Genomic DNA, 21,480 nt, shown 5'->3' on the forward strand with positions numbered 1-21,480 from the left:
CGATGCAATGGAGGGTTTAGAATATCCAATGTCTGTTCAGAATATTGATAAATTTGAAAAAAAGGCCCGGGATATCAATGGCAAACAATTATCTATTAATGTATTTATTTGTTCCACTGGCAATTGCTCGATAGAACCTCTCAGAATCAGTACAATTGATGATGAATCTGCTATTCCAATTGATTTGCTCTTAATTGAAGGGGATGGCAAATATCATTACACTCTGATACATAATCTTGAAGCTTTAGTGAGAACACAACTAGACAAATCCAATAGAATATTCAAGTTGTGTAGAAGATGTTTAACTGTATTTGATGGTCAAAAAATGGTGAAGAGGGTTCCTGAAGAGAATGCAGAAATTGCCAAAAACAAGTTAATTGAGCATCTGAAATATTGTGGCAACCATAAACCTGTTCATATGGTGATGCCCAATCCAAGTGAAAATTGCAAATTCAAAAAGTTTGAAGCCTTGTTGGAACACCCAGCATATATTGTCTGTGATTTTGAATCAATTCTCAAATCTCTTGCATCCTGCAATCCAGATCCTGAAGAATCTTCAATTACACCATACCAGCTACACGAACCTTCCAGCTTTTGTTATGTGGTTGTACAGGATGGTGTTGTTAGTAAAGAATATTCATACATGGGGCCAGATGCCATCAAAATATTTGCACATAGAATAGAAAATGAGTGCCGTGACATAGCATCTAATATTTTATTAAAATCAAAACCCATGTTGCCTTTAACAGAGAAACAGATTGAAGATTTCAACAATGCAGAAAAATGCCCGGTATGTGATTCTGAATTTTCAGATACAAATATCAAGGTGAAACACCATTCTCATACAGATGGTAAATTCAAAATGGCCCTGTGTAATAGCTGTAATATTAAGATCAAGAGACCAAAATTTGTCCCCATATTTTGCCATGGAGCATCCAATTATGATTTTCATCATTTGATCAGGTACGAGGGGTTTGAGAAGCAGAATTTAAATATTTTAGCTGAAAATGATGAGAAATATATTGCTATTAGCAAAATAATTAAAGTTAATGGAGTTCCTATTCACATGAGATTTCTTGATTCTTACAGAATTTTATCTGCTAGCCTGGCTACACTGGCCACTCAATTATCTGATGATCAATTCAAAATCACACGTGCATTGTTTCCAAATCAGGACCTGAAATTAATTAGGCGGAAGGGTGTATATCCTTATGATTATGTTACAGATTTTTCTAAATTTGATGAATGTTCCCTGCCTCCACAACATGAGTTTTACAGCAAAATCAGAGGATCTGGAATCACTGATGATGATTATCACCATGCCCAATTGATGTTTAACAATTTAAAATGCCAGACATTTGGTGATTATCACATGGCATATTTGAAACTTGATGTGACCCTCTCAGCAGATATAATGCAGACATTCAGAAAATCTTCTATGCAAAATTATGGACTGGACCCAGTGTATTTTTTCAGTGCCCCGGGCCTAGCATGGGATGCAATGTTTTTAAACACCAAAAAGCAATTGGATCTGATCCAGGATCAGAACATGTATCTGTTTGTGGAGGAAAATATAAAAGGAGGCATGGTGCAATGTTCTCAGAGATATGCCAGAGCAAATAACAAATATATGCCTGATTATGATCCAGCACGGCCATCAAATTATATAGTGTATGTGGATGCAAATAGCCTCTATGGTCATGCCATGATGCAAAAACTGCCATATGCAGGGCTTGAATGGGTTGAAGATTTCAATATTGAGGATCTTCAGAACTATGATGACCGTGAATATGGCCTATTCTTAGAGGTTGATCTGATATTTCCAGATCATTTACATAACAAATTTTCTGATCTGCCCCCAATTCCCGAGGTTCAGTGCTCACCTGGCTCTAAACAGAAGAAGCTCATGATGACTCTGGAGTCAAAACAGGGCTATGTCATATATTATAAAAACCTCCAGTTCCTGATGAAACATGGTGTTCAAGTGACCAAACTTGGCAAAGTTTTGAGGTTCAGGCACTCAGAATGGTTGAAATCATATATTGATACAAACACGGAGCTTCGAACATCTGCAAAGAGCCAATTTGATAAATCTTTGTTTAAATTGATGGTTAATTCTGTATATGGCAAAACAATTGAAAATGTCAGAAAACATACCGATGTTAAAATAATTACTGACCCCAGCCTGAGCAAAAAATTGGTTGCAAAGCCTAATTTCAATTATAGAAGAATTTATGATGAAAATATGGCACTTTTCAACATGAAAAAAACAAAGATTAAGTTTGATAAACCTATTTATGTAGGGGCTGCGATATTGGAATTGGCCAAATCACATATGTTAACATTGTATTATGATGTGTTGAAACCTTTTTATGGTGATAATATAAAATTGATGTACATGGACACGGATAGTTTTATTCTTGATATTAAAACAGAAGATGTTTATAAAGATATGACCCAGCCTGAATTGTTTAAATATTTTGATACCAGTGAACATACAAGGATTCAACCCCACAACAAAAAGGTGCCCGGCAAGTTAAAAGATGAGACACTTGGTGATGTTATTGTGGAATTTGCTGGGTTAAGTGCCAAGATGTACAGTTTTAAAACATGTGATGCTGTTGTCAAAAAAGCCAAGGGCATTGGCAGAGTGACTGTTGAAAAAGAGCTCCAATTTGAAGATTATAAAAATTGCCTCAAATCCCAGAATTTAATCAAAATATCAGAAAATAGAATTCAGAGTGTGGATCACTTATTGACTTCAAATGTTGTAAGAAAAGTGGCTCTGGACACACATGATGATAAGAGATGCATTTTGTCATGTGGCATACATACTTTACCATGGGGTCATTGTGATTTGAAAAGTGGGAATCAATGCCCAAGCACAGAGCATGATTTGAAATAAATAAACATGCCTATGAACTTATTTGGGTTTAAAAAACAAGGTATTATGGACCTGCCAACCCCACAACCCTCCTCTGATATAATATCTAAACTGAGTGGCTTGTTAATTATTCATCTGAACAGCATATTTACAGATATTGATGATGAAACAGGCAAAACATTGTACATATTTAACAATAATTTAAATCATTACCAATTACCTGTAGGTGGGCAATTGCAATTTATTACAACTCCTGAGGGTGATGTTAAAATTTCAGTAGGGAGAAATATTTACAGAATTAAGCACTCAAACATGGTTTCTGGCACTGTTTATACTGTTTCTGCTGGTGACTGCTTATATATTGAGGTCCCTGGATCCTATGATAAGCTTATACCCTTTTTTATAGAATTAAGAATCAGATATTCAATAATAAATAACTACTAAACAAAATGCCTAATGATATTTTTGGCCATACAAGACATGAAGATCACAGTGATGAGATTCTGATGCTTGATGTCAGAGTCAAGAAATTAAGAAGTGATTTACAAGCTTTACAAACTACACTCAATGCCAGTCTTCAATTAGAAATTACAAATTTGCAATCACAATGCATGGACCCTCTTCTTAAAATTGATTCTGAACTCAAATTGTTGCTTCAGAAATATACTGACCTGGCTACATTGGATAATTTTCAAAGTTTGGAAGAAGCTGTTGCAGCTCTTCAAGCCAAATTTAAGACCCAGGCCACCAATTCTGAGCAATTGAAACAGCAATTAGAAGAGCAAATAAATAATGTCCAGACACAACTCCAAACAATTGTCAAAAGCATAAAATCACAAGAAGATTTTGATCTAGTGATTTCTACTCTAAAGGAACAGATTCAGTCACTCCAAATACCTAATCTGGACCCTCTGAACAATGCCATAGCCGAGGTTAAAGAAAAAATTGAGACACTTGAAAATTTTATGAACAACTTGCCATCTTCTGATGCTTTGAATGCAATAACTCGGAGTGTTGCAAATATTAAGCTGCAACTTGAAACATATGAAGATTTTGGAAAAATTCAAAGTTCCATAACCCATCTTGAAGGTACAATAGCAGCAGTGCAAAGTGATTTGGCAAATGTACTAGAATCCAGATTGCCCGGTATTGTAGATACACTCATCAGTGTCCAGCAACAAATCACAAAGCTTGAAAACCTCAACACTGAATCTGAACTGTCTCATTTTCATCACTTGATAGATGATATCCAAACAAAACTTGAAATTTTACAACAATCAACACCCTCTCAGGCAGATATAGCCCTGCTCCAAAATGCTATGCAAAATGTGGCCGATGCATCTGAATTAAACACTGTGAAATTGGCACTTGAATTTTTGCAAAATACAGTATCAAATCTTCCTACATCACAGGAACTTAAAAATATTAAGAGAGCAGTGAATAGGATATTGAAATCAGAAGATATCAAGAATATCCAGGCAGAGATCAAACATCTCACTCAGACAGTGGCCACTCTTCCAACCAATCAACATATTAATGAACTGCATGCCCTGTTTGAGGATATCAGAAGGCAGGTCCATGATCTTACAGCTCAAAATTCAAAATTGGCAGTTGTTGAAAATTTGCAACAAATTGTAGCTAATATCAAGCAACAGCTAGGGACCATGGAATCCAATCAAGCAAATGCTCTGTCTGTTTTTGCCACCCAGCTACAAGAAATTGTGCAACAATACAAGAGACTTGCTGTGGACATAAAAATCAAGCCGGGCCATGATGATGTTGTTAGGACTATCAATGAGCATCTTGAATCTGTAACAAGCAGATTGCTCACAGCAGAAAAGGAAATAACAGGCATAATTGAAAATCCAAAACATACAGTAATTCTTGAATTGTACAGTATCCCCAACAAAGAATATGATTCTCCATTTACACCAGGAGGCAAAATATATATGCTGTCCCCTGCACAATTTTATTACCAATTTTTTGTTGGGGGCACATTGAGACCAATCAAGATCAAATATTGGCTACAGCCACAGGCACACCACTTCCCTACCTTATCAATAACAAATGCTGATAACAAAGTGAAAATCACCAGTGTAGAGTTACAGGATTTTACAGATCCCAATACATTAGAAACAGCCTATGTTGAAGATGATGGCTCTTTGGAATTTAAAATACATATTGGAGACAAATTATATTTAGAAAATCCTGCAGTCTCAGCTGCTGAACACCCCATAGTTGCAATATTCTTGTTTACATATTATGTCTAGAAAAATTATTGTTGATGAATTACACAGACAAGCCCGACATAATTTTAAGAGACTCCCAGTAGTCACAAAGGGCATAGATGATTTATGGCAAAGCGACTTGATTGAAATGGCAAGTGGGCAGTTGAAAAACTTAGACAAAATCAACAAGGGCTACAAGTATCTACTCACTGCAATAGACACATTTTCAAAATTTGCCTGGGCTGTGCCACTCAAATCCAAGACTGGAACATGTGTTACAGAAGCTTTTAGGACAATCATCAATCAGAGTGGAAGATCCCCGCGCTATTTGCAAACAGATAATGGCAAAGAATTTTATAATTCAGTGTTTCAACAATTTATTAAAAGCCAGGCAATAAAACATTACTCGAGTTACAGTGACCTCAAGGCCTCAATTGTAGAGAGATTCAACAGAACCTTAAAAAATCTTATGTATAAACAATTTACACTGCAGGGTAATTATAAATGGATTAATATTCTTCCAGAACTTCTACATAAATATAACAATTCTGTCCATTCCACAATCAACATGAAACCCTCTGAAGTAACTTCATCTGATGAGCAAAAATTGATCAGCACTGTTTATTATCCTAAATATCAGCCAACAAGAAGAAAGGCCAAATACAAGATTGGTGATCAAGTAAGAATAAGCAAATATAAGCACTTATTCAAGAGAGGCTTTACAAGAAACTGGAGCACTGAATTATTTACAGTGGTTCAGGTTAAACCCGGGACCCTTAACACATATATAATAAAGGATCACCGAGGAGAAATTCTCAAAGGCAGGTTCTATGAACAAGAGCTCAGCAAAACTAAACAGCCTGACACATATCTCATAGAAAAAATTATCCGCAGAAAAGGCAACAAGTTATTTGTCAAATGGCTAGGACTCCTAGAACACAGCTGGATCGATGCAAACAAAATAATAATATGAGCACCTGGGATATTATAAAGAGGCTCCCAGAACCTGAACAACAGAATAAGAGAAATGGCAAATTGCTGCCTGAAAATATTAGGTGTCTTATTGTTGTGCCATCTGCTTGTGGTAAAACTACACTAATGGTTGATAATTTTTTATTGGCACCCAACTGGTTAGACTGGAAAAACAGGCACTTGTATGTTTTTTCTAAGAGCTTGGAACAATTAAAATATCAGCAGCTGATGAAGCTATATGATGGATTGGATATTGCGACTTTTGAACCAGATGTTAAGCCACTTCATGAATGTCTCGATAATTCTGTTGTTGTGTTTGATGATATTATATTGGATAATCAAAACAAGGTTAGAAACTTTTTTACACAGGGCCGGCACAAAAACATTGATTGTTTCTACCTGGCACAGACTTTTTCAAAAATACCCAAGCAGCTGATCCGAGACAATAGCAATTTTATATGTGTGTTTCATCAAGACCATACCAACCTCAAACACATACATGATGAATATGTAGGTGGGGACTTGAGCTACAATGATTTTTCCAAGTTTTGCAGCAGGTGCTGGAACCAGGACAGTTATGGGTTTGTCACAATTGATATGACAAGAACACCCAATAGTGGCAAATACAGAAATAAAATCAACAATTTTCTAGACATTGAAACATAAATAAATAACCATGAAAAGGCCAATCATTGATGATCATAAGTTAAGAGATTATCTTGTAAAAAGATTTAAGGGATGGAAATCAGAGAACCGTGGAATTTATGAAAAACACAAACAAACAGAACAGCCTGTAATTGATGCTATTAATAATTTAGGTAAGAATATCAAAACTGTTACAGAGCAGAATCAAAATTTGCTCACAGAGCTTGTACCTGTAGCTGCAAGGAACATATTAGATTATCCATTCACCCCACTTTCAAGTATTCATACACCTAGTCCTATTGCTCCTAGAAGAATTGAGGCTAGTCAGGATCCTATTGAATTGGGTCTTCTTGCTCAAAAATATTTAACAACACCTAAAGACAATAAAGATGAGGTGTTTGGCTTATATGCTGACACAGAGCTTGATGGCAGCATCATACATAGAATTGGCAATTTCAGAGTAACATTTATGGGAGATGATATAATTGTATATTCAGAATCTCGACTTGGAGAAAAAGGTGCTTTTGTTAAGTACACCGGAACACCTGGATTGTGGGAACTGATGACTAGGAAAAGGCCTGGCAGCTATACAGATCAAGATTATGAGGATTACAAAGAAATATTAATAAAATCAGATGCTCTATACCAGAACAATGATCCCACACAAAAAAGAGTCAAGTCTAGCAGTGGGGCAAAATACAATAATTTAATCAAGCCCATATGGTCACAAATCAAGACTGGCAGTGGAATCAAACAATACAACACCCTGCCTAAAGAATTTGTGTGGGTTGATGATGTCAGGAAACTTGTAGATAGGTTATTGGTGATAGCTGGGGAGGAAAATGCTGGGAACCACAATTTTTACAATGAAAAGGTTGGAATTATGGACATGATAAGCACCAAATTGTCTAATTTTATAGTGAATGACACTAAGGGGATAGGATATCTCATAAAAATTATTAATACTCTACCCCCCAAATTTTGGAATATTTCTGAGGGTCGGGGCCTTGTTAATGACATTATAAACAAGCTGCCATTTGAACTACATATTCCAGGCTATCAGTATTGTGGTCCAGGCACAAAACTGGACCATAGATTAAACAGAGGGGATCCTGGTGTTAATCCCTTAGATGCTGCTTGTAGAGACCATGACATAGCATACAACACACATTCTGATCTTGACAAGAGACATGTTGCAGACAAGAAATTAGAAGAGGCTGCATTTGGCAGATTTGTAAGCAAAGATGCTTCTTTGAGTGAAAAAATAGCAGCATTGGGAACCACCATAGCTATGAGCACCAAACAAAAATTGGGGTGGGGGTTGTGAATATGTATATAATAAACCTACAATGAAGGCCAAGGGTGTTATGTATCAAATACCTTATGCAGGTCTCAAATCTCTTAAAACTATTGACAGTCTTTTGACCAAAAAGCAGCGCAAGAAAAAAAATTCTTGTATTGCCAAGGGGCATGGTATGAAATTGTTGCTTAGCACCCCCCAATTAAAAAAATTGCAGCAATCAAGAAAAAAATCACATGTGGGGGGATTTATATTCACTATTCCTGCCATCTTAGCTGCTCTCGGGGCTGTTGGGAGCTTGGCTGGGGGATCAGCCGCCATAGCAAAAACAGTAATAGATGCCAAGAAAAATAGGGCAGAATTAGATGAATTGAAGCGCCATAACCTGGCAATGGAGAAACAGGGCAAAGGTGTTAAGAGAGCCATGAATAAGTTTAAAAAAAACAAGAGCCGCTTACAAACCAAGATATTGAAGCTTTAATCAAGCCACTGGGCATCAAACATTTTAGAGGTGTGTACATGTCTGATTCTCTACCAGAACAACCACTCAACAAAGAGTGTGGCATTGTTAATTTGGATGAGTACAAAAATCAGGGCACTCACTGGATATGTTATCTTAAATATTTAAAAGATGAGGCATTTGTGTTTGATTCATTTGGAGGTGTTCCACCTGAAAATTTAATAAAATATCTAAATTCATCTAATCTTTATTACAATAATGCCCGTGTTCAAAACTTCAAAGATGTTAATTGCGGACATTTGTGTTTATCTGTTCTTAGATATATGTCTCAAATAAATAAACCATCAATTGAAGATTTTCAAAAAGCCTTGTGGTATCTGAAACATCATGGGGGTATTTCATCTCACCAGCCAAAATTCAATATTGAAACTCAAATTGCATGATGACATAGTGTATCCCAAAACAATAGCTCTCAGAGCATTTTATGGCATGTACCTAATCCCTAATATTACACACCACAACAACAAAATTGCAGTTGGTGATGAAAAAATTGTCATCACTCCAGGGCAATATAATCTATCCACTCTAAATGCTCAATTACCCAGAGGTATAGTGTTAAGTCAAAATTCTGTCACTCACAGAGTAGAGATTGTATCTGCTACAGAAACAGTGGATCTGGGTACTATAGGCGAGCTGTTAGGATTTGAGAACAACACAAAACTTGAACCAGGCATCAAACACACTGCTATGAATATACCTAAATTCTTAGCCATAGAGACTCTGAATATTCACTGTAATGTGGCTGAGGGTATGATCACCAAATCAAATGGCATAGGCACTCACAAACAAACAGGCATCATTGCAACATTCAAGCCTAATTCTGAATTCATGGAGCCAATAATCTACAATCCATCCCCAACATTATATTTTCCTGTGTGTCATAATAGAATAGATTATATTGAATTGATGGTCACTAATGAAAAAGAAGAATTAGTTGATTTTGCTGGAGCCACAACAACTGCTATCATAGAAATTAACATTTAAATAAAAATACATACAAGAAGAAAATGGAAAATATTGAGAGTTATGAGCTACAATCATTCCCCCCAAACAGGAGGACATTTGCAAATTTAAATCAACCCAACACAGAAATTGAGGTTGATCTTGATGTAGGGGATGGATTTATACACCCCCACAGAGCAGATTTATACATCAAATTTGATGTTGTAAAGCTCGATGGTACCGATTATGCGGCAAATTCAAATATAAGATTGGTAGATAATTTTGTGCCACATCTATTCTCTGAAATTGAGATCAGAAAGCATGGCGTTGTTATAAACAGAGTGGATTATCCCGGCATTACCTCCACAGCTTTGGCCACATTAAAATTGTCCAAAACCGAGGCTTCTTACTACAAAATAGGTGGATTTGAGGCTGGTGATAAGATATTATCTAAAAACCACACAGTGCTGTTCCCTATGCGCCTATTGCCAGGATTCTTCTCAGATTACAAAGATATTATGTGGAAGGGTGGTTTAAGAATTACATTTAGAAGAGCTGCAAATGATAATAATGCTTTGATGAGGTACAGTGCAATAAACCCTACAGGAGAAGCTCTGCCCAATACCCTACCAGATGCAGGCAAATGCATTATTCAGACTATGGAGTTAAGAATCCCTGTTGTTGAATATGAGGCCAGTTATGCTCTTAAATACAAAGCTGATATAATAAAAAATCCACAGGTTCCTCTGCAATTTTATACTTATCAATGTGTACAGAAGCCCGCATCTGGTACATATTATGAGTTTGATGCTACAAATTCATTCTCCAGCATACAATATGACATGCCTGATTTTGTAGTGGTATTGTTTCAGACTGGAAGACACAACAATCAGGAAAAAAATTCAAGTAAATTTGATAACTGCAACATCAAGAACATATATCTTAAAAATGGCAGAAATGAGGTCTTTCCCAGAGAAAATTACAATTTAGACATGTCCAAGAATGATTTCCTTAAATTATATGAAGCATTTTCGGCTTTCAAGAGGGTCACAACTGGCAATACTGACATGTATTACACACCAGATGAATTCAAAGCACAGAGACCCATGTTTGTAATCAATGCTTCAAAAAGAAAACAAGTTGTGGTGAATGACAGAACAAATATTAAAATTATCTGTGAATTCCATGAGGCATTACCTGATGACACCATATGTAGTGTTATTCTCATAGGTGAAAAATCATATGTTTATGATGTAAGAAATGAGAGAGTCACGGAGCAATTCTAGAGGGGCTCTGCATATTACATTGTTTTAATATTAGATAAACAAATTGAAGCTGGTTTCCAATTGAACTTAAACCAGAAGTAAATATGTATGTGTGTGTGTGTGTGTGTGTGTGTGTGTGTATGTGTGTGTGTGTGGCCTACTTTTATGTGTGGGCATCAAGAGGGGCATATTTTTAACAAGTTTATGGACAACAATCTCACAGAAGTGCCTTTTATAAGTATAGGCACATCAATCTGAGGGGGCTCTTCCTTTCTCAGGAAATTCCCGAGGGCATTTTTACAAAAATCTTGGATTAGAGGGGGTTCCACACTTGAGCAAAAAGCTCATATGCTCATGTTGAGCTTGTTTTAAGTGTAAGCAAATCTGCTTGAGGTGGGCTCTTCCTTTCCTGAGTTTATAATATCGTAAATACCACTACTAATATGCATGCCTCTAGTGATTACTTATTAGAGTTTCATTTTAGTTCTTCTCGTTTAGTGTAGAAAAGTTATCTATTATTTATTACTGAAGCCATATATTTATGGTAAATAAAAGATCAATATTTCGGTACAAAAACCAGGCACATTTTGGGATCAAAAGTAGTACATAAAATACCATTCCAATGTTAAGATGGTGAATAAAGTCACAAATTTGAATTTAAAAACTACACTTATTAAACTAAATAAACATTTCCTTTCCAATAGTACATTTTATGTAATTATCAGAGTATTAAGTTTATTCCTGTGTAAAGGGGTTTATTTTTACTTCTCAAATATTTACCATAGAATTAATCCATTTTCCATGATTTGTGTAACTCCCAGGATAATTGAGAGTACAGGAAGTGTTGTCGGTAAATAAACTCTAAATTTCATGTTTAACAGTTTATTTCACATTATGCAGTGCATTTCGTGACAAAACAGGGTAGGGAAATGCACCTCACACCTTAATTAACATTCACATTTCGTGTGTCTGTCAAAAACAAAATATGTATCTCTCTAATTATTATCATTATTGAAAAATTTGATAATATCACAATTTCTACAATTAGACAGTTGCCTCACACACACAGTTTTGTTTTACAAATATAAATTTTCAATTCAAATGTGCACAATTAGGAATATGAACAAAATTCACTTTGAATGCTAGACAATTATATTTTGGACATTTCAGAACAATACCAAGACAGGCTGATTGATAGTCTTCAAGACACTAATTTCACTTCCACTTTCAGTCGTCCGACTTCAGCCATTAGAATGTGTCAATCTGGTGGCATGTAAAGTGAAAATTATTCTCTAAAGACTGTTTAATTCTCATTTCAATTAGAATTGGAATATAGTTGATATTTGAATGAAGAGTTTGTTTATTTAAGAGCACTGCAGTGAAATACCAGGATAATTTCATCGAAGACTCATGCCCATGTAACATTTCAATTCTCATTCTGCACCCTCATTAATTAATAACTGAACCATTTATAAGACTGTCTTGCATTACTATAAAAAGAAGCAGCATTATTCTGACTTCATTTCTTAAAACACGAGTCAATAAAAAATGTGATTAAGAGAGAAAGATAATTCATAATTGTAAAATATGAACTTAAAAAAGCATACGCGTTTACAAAAATTACAATAAAATCTCACAACTAACACAATGTATGTGCTGATCTTCAAATTTTTACAGTATATTGTCAATGGGAGAGAATATGATATGTCTAGTGCTGCCAGAACCTGATTGCAACGTTGTTGAATCTAACTTCTAGCATCAAATAATCAATAAATCTTTTCCTTATAAATCAATATAAGAACTTCAAAAAGAGTTCCATTTGTGCATAAGAGAAACTGCAGAATGTAACGGTCCTGCATAGACAAATAGTTTATAGGTGTGAGTGGTACTAGATTCAATTCCTCATAGTAACCCCAAAATGTTGGTGATGATCCAGCATACTGATGACAATTGGAAGAAATAGCAGTCATCAGTGTTTCAGAAAGATAGATAGCAATAAAGGGACCCTATGTACTGACCATGCATAACCTAATGAAAAGTTGCTTGGTAATAGTACTTTGCCATTAAAGGGTTGTTGCAACAGAGTTTACTGTCATATTTTCATCATTTTTTTTTTTAAAAAAAAATTGGGTTTTAACCTGAGAAAAAAATTTCAAAGATTTTAGTTCTTCTTGTGGTTTCAAGAACTCGAGAACAAAATACGTAGGTTGGAAATTTAATTAGTACAACTATTTTGTCTCAAATTATACAAAAGAAATACCTCTCTGAAACTTATACAGCCCTTCGATGTAGTCACCAGCATTGTGTACAACCGATGTCAGCGATGCGAAAGTTATAGCATTTCTGTAGAAGCGCCTGTTCTGTTGATGGTTTGAATGGAGTGAGCGATCTATTGCCTGAACAATCTCTGGAACAGTTTGGAAACTTCATCTTAGGGATCAAATCATAGTCACAGGGGCTGGTAGAACATCTGCCAGCCCCATCGAGCTAACAAATCAGCCACAGGTTGCAACGCAGGTCGCAGGATATGTTCCAAAAATGAACAGTAATACTGCACATTTACGGTCTGTCCTGGAGATATGGCGAGAATCACAAGAACTTTAACATTAGTGGGGTTCTGACTAACAACTTTTGACTGCCAACTCCAACGCTACTTTATTCCTCTTGTCACTCCGCATGGGCCTAGTTTTGGAAAGAAGAGTCCATTTACTGGGAGGTGGCTTGGGTATCAAACTAACATGCAATATAAGTGAGAAGCACCAGTTCCATTTCATGGCGTATATACAGCAGTGTTGCCACTATTAAATTTCCAGCCCACATATATTGTCGAGCAAGTGTTAATTACTTCTTTTTTGGTAGTATGAGAAGTCTCACTTGAATATAATTTGAATAAACATACAATTTTTATTCAGTATTTAATATTGTAACAGCACATTCCTTCTTGTTAAAAGAGATGACATTTTCACAAATTTTGTTAGTATTGCTTCGTTGTTTTTCTCATCTCTGCTCTATTGTGTCTGATGCGATGAAATGTCACCACTCGTAATAATAAAGAATGTGCTGATTGCAGTATTAAATGATGCATAAAGTGTATGTCCATACATACTGTGGAATATAAGACTTCTTCTGAGGGTTTACTATTTTGTGTCTTTTCATCTCTCTCAGTTAGTAACAACAACGAGGAAGAATGGTGTAACAGATGATCTGATAATTATAGGAATTATAATTCACTTCTGCTTCCAACTTCAAGTGTGGCAAGGATATTTTCACTAAAAGATGGATCATTAACTTGGATTCTCGCAGAAGATTCCATGCCGGAAGACTTACACAAAGGGTGTTGCGTGGTCCGTGGGACCCACAAGTGTATATTGCTCTGAAACAAAATGCAGTGAGCAAAGTGACACCGGAGGGTTACATGATATTCCAAAATATAAAGCTGCAGGTCCCAGGGACCAAGCCACGCCCATTATGGGTTTATTGATTGATTGATTTGCTTTATTTTACTTCGCCTTTTGTGCCACTTTTGGATAATTTGCGAAGATGGGGACGAGTGATGAAATATTGGAATTGATGAATTGACACTCACAAACACCCATACACAGGCCAGGATTCGATCCCGGGACCCCTGGCATTGCAGCACGATGCATTATGGGTTTATTGAAAGAAACTTTCCATTTTCTCACTGGCAATAAGAAGGATCTTATTCAAATACAAGATCATTACCAGATATTTTGTTCCTTCATCACTTGTTTCCCCCCAAAAATTCCTAGAATTCAAACAAAGTTACAATCAACTAAGTATACATATTTACAACATACAAGTATAGTTAAACTTAAGGTTATCTATTACCACACGGAAATAACACACATATGACCTAGGATTCAAGCGCTAGTTTTACTTACATCTGTAGAAGTGATGCTCTTCGTGCTAGGGCTCTTCTAAACATTCCATGTTTAAAAAAGAGTAAACAAGCACATGTTAAAAACAAAGTAACAACACAAAGGTAATTAAGACGAATAACTAAATGCACTATAATGCCATTCTTTGCCTGAGAAATACTTTGAACTAGTGGATTCGAAACTTAAGAAAACCCTGTCTTGGGCAACATACAAATATTTCATTATTATGTATATCAGTAGTGTATTAGGAATTAACATGCCCATCACAGTAATTAGTGTTTCCATGCAAGTTTATATTTACGAGCATGTTCACTTGCGGGGAAAAAGTTTGTGATTAACGTAAGTCATGTAAAAGATTCAGCAATGCATATCTGTTGTTATGCAATTTATGATTGTATTGAGAATGAAATCTCCATAATATAGGGAAGAGGCAATAGGAAAAGTATATTACAATCACAATCTTTCTTGTACACCCAGAAAAATGTAATGTGAGGATTTTTTTACATACAAATATTTTAAGATACTCAGTAAAATGAAACATTTAGGTGTGACTGCAAACAGTGATAAAGGTAAAGTTCCACTTACACTTAGCATCATGCCATGAAGGCACATGTAGGGCCACACACATTCTCTATCTTGACTATTTTTAGAGGTGATGTGATCAGCACCATGATCTGGCCACCTTTACCCCCCCCCCCACAAGGTTGTTCCCATGCACCCAATTATTTGAGGCTAGGTGAACCCCAGAGCAGCTTTATGCAGGAATAAGGCAGTAAAAATCCCAACCTTAGATCATCCACCCTAGGAATCAAACCCAAGTCTCCCTCGTTGCAGTCAGATGCTCCGCAAGCAATGCTCCAGGTGCATTTTTAAAATATCATGGTTATTTCTTTGGGATGTTCCATAGATAGATAGATACAAAAAAATAGCAGTTTTAAGATGATTTCGTAAGGTACAAAAGTAACACTTTTATGTCACATTATGAATAATGACTTGTATGATGTATCAAGAAACTCTGATAAGTGTAGAACTGGTATTGAGTTTGTATTCTGTTAGTTTACATCATTGCTTCAGAAGTAGCTGTGGTGGAATTTTTGATTGATTGATTCGCTTTATTTTACTTTGCTTTTTGTGCTCCTTTTGGATAATTTGCGAAGATGAGGATGAGTGATGATATGATTAAATTGATGAATGGACACTCATCATTTTGAAATATATTTTGGGATGGCAACACTGCCATTTGAAGAAATATACATAACATTTCTGTACGATAACTTCTATCCTTTAGTATTTTGAATCAGTGTGCAAAATTTCATGTCTATATAGCAAATAGTAACAGAGCAATTAATTTTCACAAAAGGGTCAAAAATCATACGGCTGTGAACTTTCCAATTATATCCATACACGCCGAAAGGGTTAACCCCTTCCCTTCCCAGGGTTTCTCCCACAAAACCATTAATTAGAGGTTGAGTGAACCCCAGAGCCACTACATGCATGAACTGAATGAATAAATCAATAGCATTGCCACAATATAAACACTACAAAATCAGAAGCTAGAGTTTTGAATTCAGAGAAAATATTCAGTCTCACTCCTTGCAAAGAAAGAAGATAGTGACTATAGTGTGCCTAAGTTCCCTAGACAGTAGTGGTCCCAGAATCAAACATTGCTGCAACCCAAAATTTCTACACTAAGTATCAAACAGATATATATTGGAGTTATTTCACATACTTTCTCCCAACACATGTATAACATGACAATACACAGCAGGTAAATAAGACAAATGTACCCATTGGTGCACAGTTCATACCAACATGCTTTGAAGAACATGCTCAGGGCATATAAATATATTGCCACATGCAAATGAACATTATGATGTATATGCACACCTATAAATTTAACAATAGCATACACATAAGAACCAATCGATGGTCTGCATGAAGTGTTTTCTTTGAATAATAGTTTCAACCCACTACCATATGGGTGTTTAAGTTTTATGAATTCTAATACATATCAGTTATATATCAACATGAATTCAAACACACTCACAGACACACACGTACATATATACATTCCAAAATCAATAGATGTACACGTATACATGTAAACAAGATCTGTGCATTATTACTTACACTAATGAGAATGGAAAATACCAAAGCTCAATATTGTGAGAGTTGCATGCCGTCTCTTCACATTATTATAATTATTAATTCTAGTATGATAGTAACTTCACAAACAATCTTTGAATATGGCTTACGCTACTGTTTCATGGCAATGCTTGCTTGCACCCTATTAATACCAATATCGTGAAGAAGGGGATATGAATGAATTAGATAATCCCTAAATGTTACACGGAGTAACAGATTATAAATTACTATATCCTGCATGGAATGTAATGAATTAGAAATGTCTAAATGTTGCATTGGATGTAATGAATTAGAAATCCCTAAATGTTGCATGGAATGTAATGAATTAGAAATCCCTAAATGTCACATTGAATGTATTCAATTAGAAATCCCTAAATGTATGGAATGCAATGAATTAGAAATCCGTAGATGTTGCATTGAATGTAAGAAATTTAATCCCTAAATTGCGCATGGAATGAAATGAATTAGAAATCCCTAGATGTCACATCGAATGTAATAAATTAGAAATCTCTAGATGTCACATTGAATGTAATAAATTAGAAATCCCTAAATGTCACAGTGGATGTAATGAATCTAATCTCTAAATGTCACATGAAATGTAATGAATTGGAAATCCCTAAATATCACATGGAATGTAAGACTTCTTTCTGAGAGCAAACTAAGAAACAATATGGATTTTCTTTAAGCTATTAGTACTATGGCAATGTCCGAAAGGTGCAAGACCGTACTTGAAGCGAGCATCTTCTGGGAATAGTCTTGCAGTGCAGTTTTGAAGTCGTGGACTGGAAGTGAAAGACTTTCGAATTGCACTTTGACTGCAGTGCCAAATACGATCAATAGATGAAACTGAGGACACGTTTTCCCAGTTTTTTAAACAATTGTTTTTCACATAGCATTTTCACATGTTGTTACACATACATTTCCACACATTGGAAGAACTTAAACCAACAACTTGCTGACCCATAACGTATATTTAACCTGTGTTGCTGGCTTTCTACCTCCATGATTTTAAACAAATGAAGGAGTGCGGAAATCATGTGACCTAGTCAGCAACAATTTGTGCTGCAAGCTGTGCACTTGTGCACTTCTGTACTTGGTGCTTTAGAACTGTACTAGGTGACGTCACTTCCGTCAAGACGATACTCCAAGTTTGTACTTTGTACCTTTCGGACAGAGCCTAGGTTTATCTGTTTTTATATGTGCTATTTCCTGTCGTTTTTCTCCCTCCCTAAGTTAATGGCAACAATGGGAAGGAATGGCAAAACAGATGATGGGACAAGGACATCATCATATCATGCCTTAGCCAGGATTCAAACCTAAGCTCCTGGATTCAGAGCACGTTACAGTAACCACTCTGTGTCACAGAGATTCGCCCTACGACTCTATTTATATCTCCATTTCCTACATAATTTCTCTCTTTTCCTTGAATAATAAAAAAGCCACAGTAACAAGCTAAGCTACCACCATTTTGTGAGATAACGTACTCAATCTTGGAAGTAAGATAATAGTTTAGTTTATTTGCATCCAAGGACTACCGTGTGTACAAATAATAGTACATAGTATGATGCAGAGTAAACCATAGTTCATGCAAGATCAATACAGCCACAACATTTTTAACCTACCACATCACACAAAGACAAAAGTGAAATTAATACCTTAAAGTACAATAATTAATTGTAATCAACACAACCAGAAAGTGCAGTTTCATTATGAACCAGCTGCTAGACCTCATGTCTTCCCTTCCTTCATCATATGATAAAATCTCGCTAACCATGATGAATGAGGAATATTTCACCAAATTGCCACAACACTCACACAAAACCAACTAGAACACACCAAACACACACCTTTATCCTTAAGTGACTAGTTAGCCAATGAGCATGAATTATTTTTATGCTTTAGATTAATTATTCTTCATTTACCTTAACCGTGCCTCCCCCAGGTGTGTGTTTCATGTTATCCTTTGATCCAATTTTGGACTTCGCTTTTTCCTTGAAATCTATTTTTTGGGTTTCTATCTTCTTGTCACCTCCGCCTGGCTTGTAAGTAGCATTGTCCAAAGATCCGATTTTTGACTTTGCACTCCATTGTAACTTTACCACTTCAATCTGAGAAAAAAAGGAGCAGACAGTTAATAAAAATTAAAACGTGTAGGTACAGACTGATTACTTACAGTTCTCAATTTTGGAGGGAAATTAACACCTAAAAAATTTGTAAAAAACGGCCACTATTGCCAACACTAAAAGTTACCAGATATATGTTGAGGAGTAGAAAAAACTTCAGATAATTCATTTGCCAACCCCTTTTTCTTGGGAATAAGCTTGTTTGAGTGGGAGGGGGGGGGGGCTTGAATGCAACTAAGATAAAGTTACATAATACAATATTATATGTAATACATAATCAATTCTTGGCACATTGCTGCAGATTTTAAAATTTGGCTAACATCGCAAAAATGTATAATGGCATGTTTACAGAAAACATACGTACACACATTAAAAAAACACATACTGCACTCGTTATTTAAAAGAAAAATGGTAATGGAAATTTCCATAAGCGAACTCGAAATTTAAAAATACATATATATTTTATTTATTTTGTTTAGATCTGAATTTGAAAATTCAGGCAGCATGGCGACTGGTCACCTAGTATTTTTCTACCCCTGTATATACGTGCAAATAATATTTGAAAAAGATGATGGTAGGTAAACCTGACAAAAATTGTAATCTACTCTCTTATAGCATTGGGCAAATTCACCAACTACTTTCAGACTACAAGTCTTGAGGAAGTAATTCCAATTAGTTGAAATGATAATTATCATGGATAATTTGATCAAAATAAATTGCAATATCAAAAATAACTAACATCATGTACAAAGAAAGAGGAACATAAATGGAGAGTATTTGAAAATAAAATCCTTATAAAAATATTTGGACCTAAATGGGATGAGGTGATAGTTGAGTGGAGAAAGTTACATACTTTAGAACTACATAATTGGTATTCATGTCCAGATATTATTAGAATAATTAAATCAAGACGACTTAGGTGGTCAGGCTATGTGCCACAAATGGGAGAGGAAAGAAGAGTTTACAGGATTGTTGTTGGGAAACCTGATGGTAAGAGACCCATAGGAAGACCAAAATGAAGATGAAGGGATTACGTTGAGATGGACCTAAAGGAAATCGGTAAGGATGGAAAAGATTCGATTGAACTTACCCAGGATAGGGACAGATGGAAGGCTTGCATTGCTGCAGCCATAAACCGGAGTTATGTACAATGATTAAGCTACAAAAATATAAGACACCTCCAAAATATCTGCTTCTTGTAGTAATGTTTATACAGTGTTGAAATGAACAGCAGAACAACAACACAGATCACTGTTTAAAGTGTAACATTATAATAATAATACAATTAAATAAAATCCCACAGTGCAAACAGCCCACTGAGGGCCCGGGCCTTCCTACCGACTGCCAGCCTCACTCCCAGCTGATCCTACTCACTCACTCACCCAAGGTGGGAGATTATCCGACCAGTTACTTGTGGTCAGCACAACGAACCCCAGTCTTTGTTGTAGGTTTTCATGATGGGTTGCGCTACTCATTCGTAGATCCCCAATTTTCTCATGATAATAGGTGGCCACCTGTCCATACACAGGCCAAAATCTCAGGAGAAAAGTTGTTATGCTTTCCCCAGGAGAGACAAACCTGCACGCATGCCGTAGCCAGAGCCCAAAGCATGACGCTTTAGACTGCACGGCTACATGTAACAGATTTTGAGGAACTCCTACTAAAGTTGACTCTCCCTCGCTTGGGGGAAAAAAGGCGGTAAAAGCGATCAACGTTTTTTTCTCAGGGACGGTTGCTGTGAGTTGCGGATAAGACAGTGTAAGCTGCACGTTGATACGAGTAAGATCCACGTTGATACATGAACTCAGTTTTGCACTCGGGTGTGCAATTTAGTAAACCGCTTGGAACAAGTCCAGATATCATCCATGCCACAAACAATTGCCAAAAGAATTCATCCTAGTAAAATCTGCCACTTTATAAAGATATTTGAAAGCAACAAGAACAAATCAACGCTGACTTGAAATAAAGGATGTGCACACGTAAACAAATTTCATGTTTAGACAAATATACGTGTGACCATATGCATCATAGGAGAGTGGGGTTGGAAACCGCACACTCTTTTTAGCAGTTGCCTGTAGGGGAGGTATGGCCGGTGTCAAAGCATTGTGGGAAGGTGTGTCTTCAAAGCTCGAAGATTAAGAATTAACATTGTGAGAACTTGTGTTTGCGCAGAAGTTATGCTTAGGGAGGGTTGGAGATGGATTAAAGATACATAAAGATATGCAAAATATACGTAATATAAAATACGGCCAAAGTATGTTAGAAAATGGCAAAGGAGCACTGCAAGAATGCCACAAGTTTAAATTCAAACATTCTACAGAACATGGTATTCCTAATGATGCCATCCTGGTATTTTGGTGAACAGTGATCATGAGGAATTATTTGGTGACGACATCCCATTTCAAATTTGAACTATCACTCTTTCGGCAGTGTAAATTCCTGGCCAGCTTTGTAACCGATGGCCCACCTGTGATTGTAGAAAGTTGGTGTTGCTTTGTTCATACGAGGTGTAGCTAGAAAGAAATTGGACTGTTGCTATAAAATCTTGTATTGGCTA

General features: G+C 36.0%; 1 protein-coding gene across 4 annotated transcripts in view; it reads right to left on the reverse strand.

Annotated features, from left to right (window-relative positions):
• The window catches only part of tau (microtubule-associated protein tau), a 134,442-nt gene that overhangs the window by 38,277 nt on the left and 74,685 nt on the right, over positions 1–21,480 (reverse strand). For 2 of the 4 annotated variants that reach the window (XM_083128948.1, XM_083128935.1), the window contains exons 7-8: positions 18,723–18,908; positions 14,659–14,694 (exon numbers count right to left, since the gene is read on the reverse strand). In XM_083128948.1, coding sequence (XP_082985074.1) covers positions 14,659–14,694; positions 18,723–18,908 — 222 coding nt within the window. The remainder of the gene's footprint in view (positions 1–14,658; positions 14,695–18,722; positions 18,909–21,480) is intronic. The other 2 variants (XM_083128952.1, XM_083128941.1) reach the window with 1 other exon arrangement.

The sequence above is a fragment of the Lepisma saccharinum genome, chromosome 1 (genome assembly GCF_977018435.1).
Source record: "Lepisma saccharinum chromosome 1, izLepSacc3.1, whole genome shotgun sequence".
Classification (NCBI taxonomy): Eukaryota; Metazoa; Arthropoda; class Insecta; order Zygentoma; family Lepismatidae; genus Lepisma; species Lepisma saccharinum.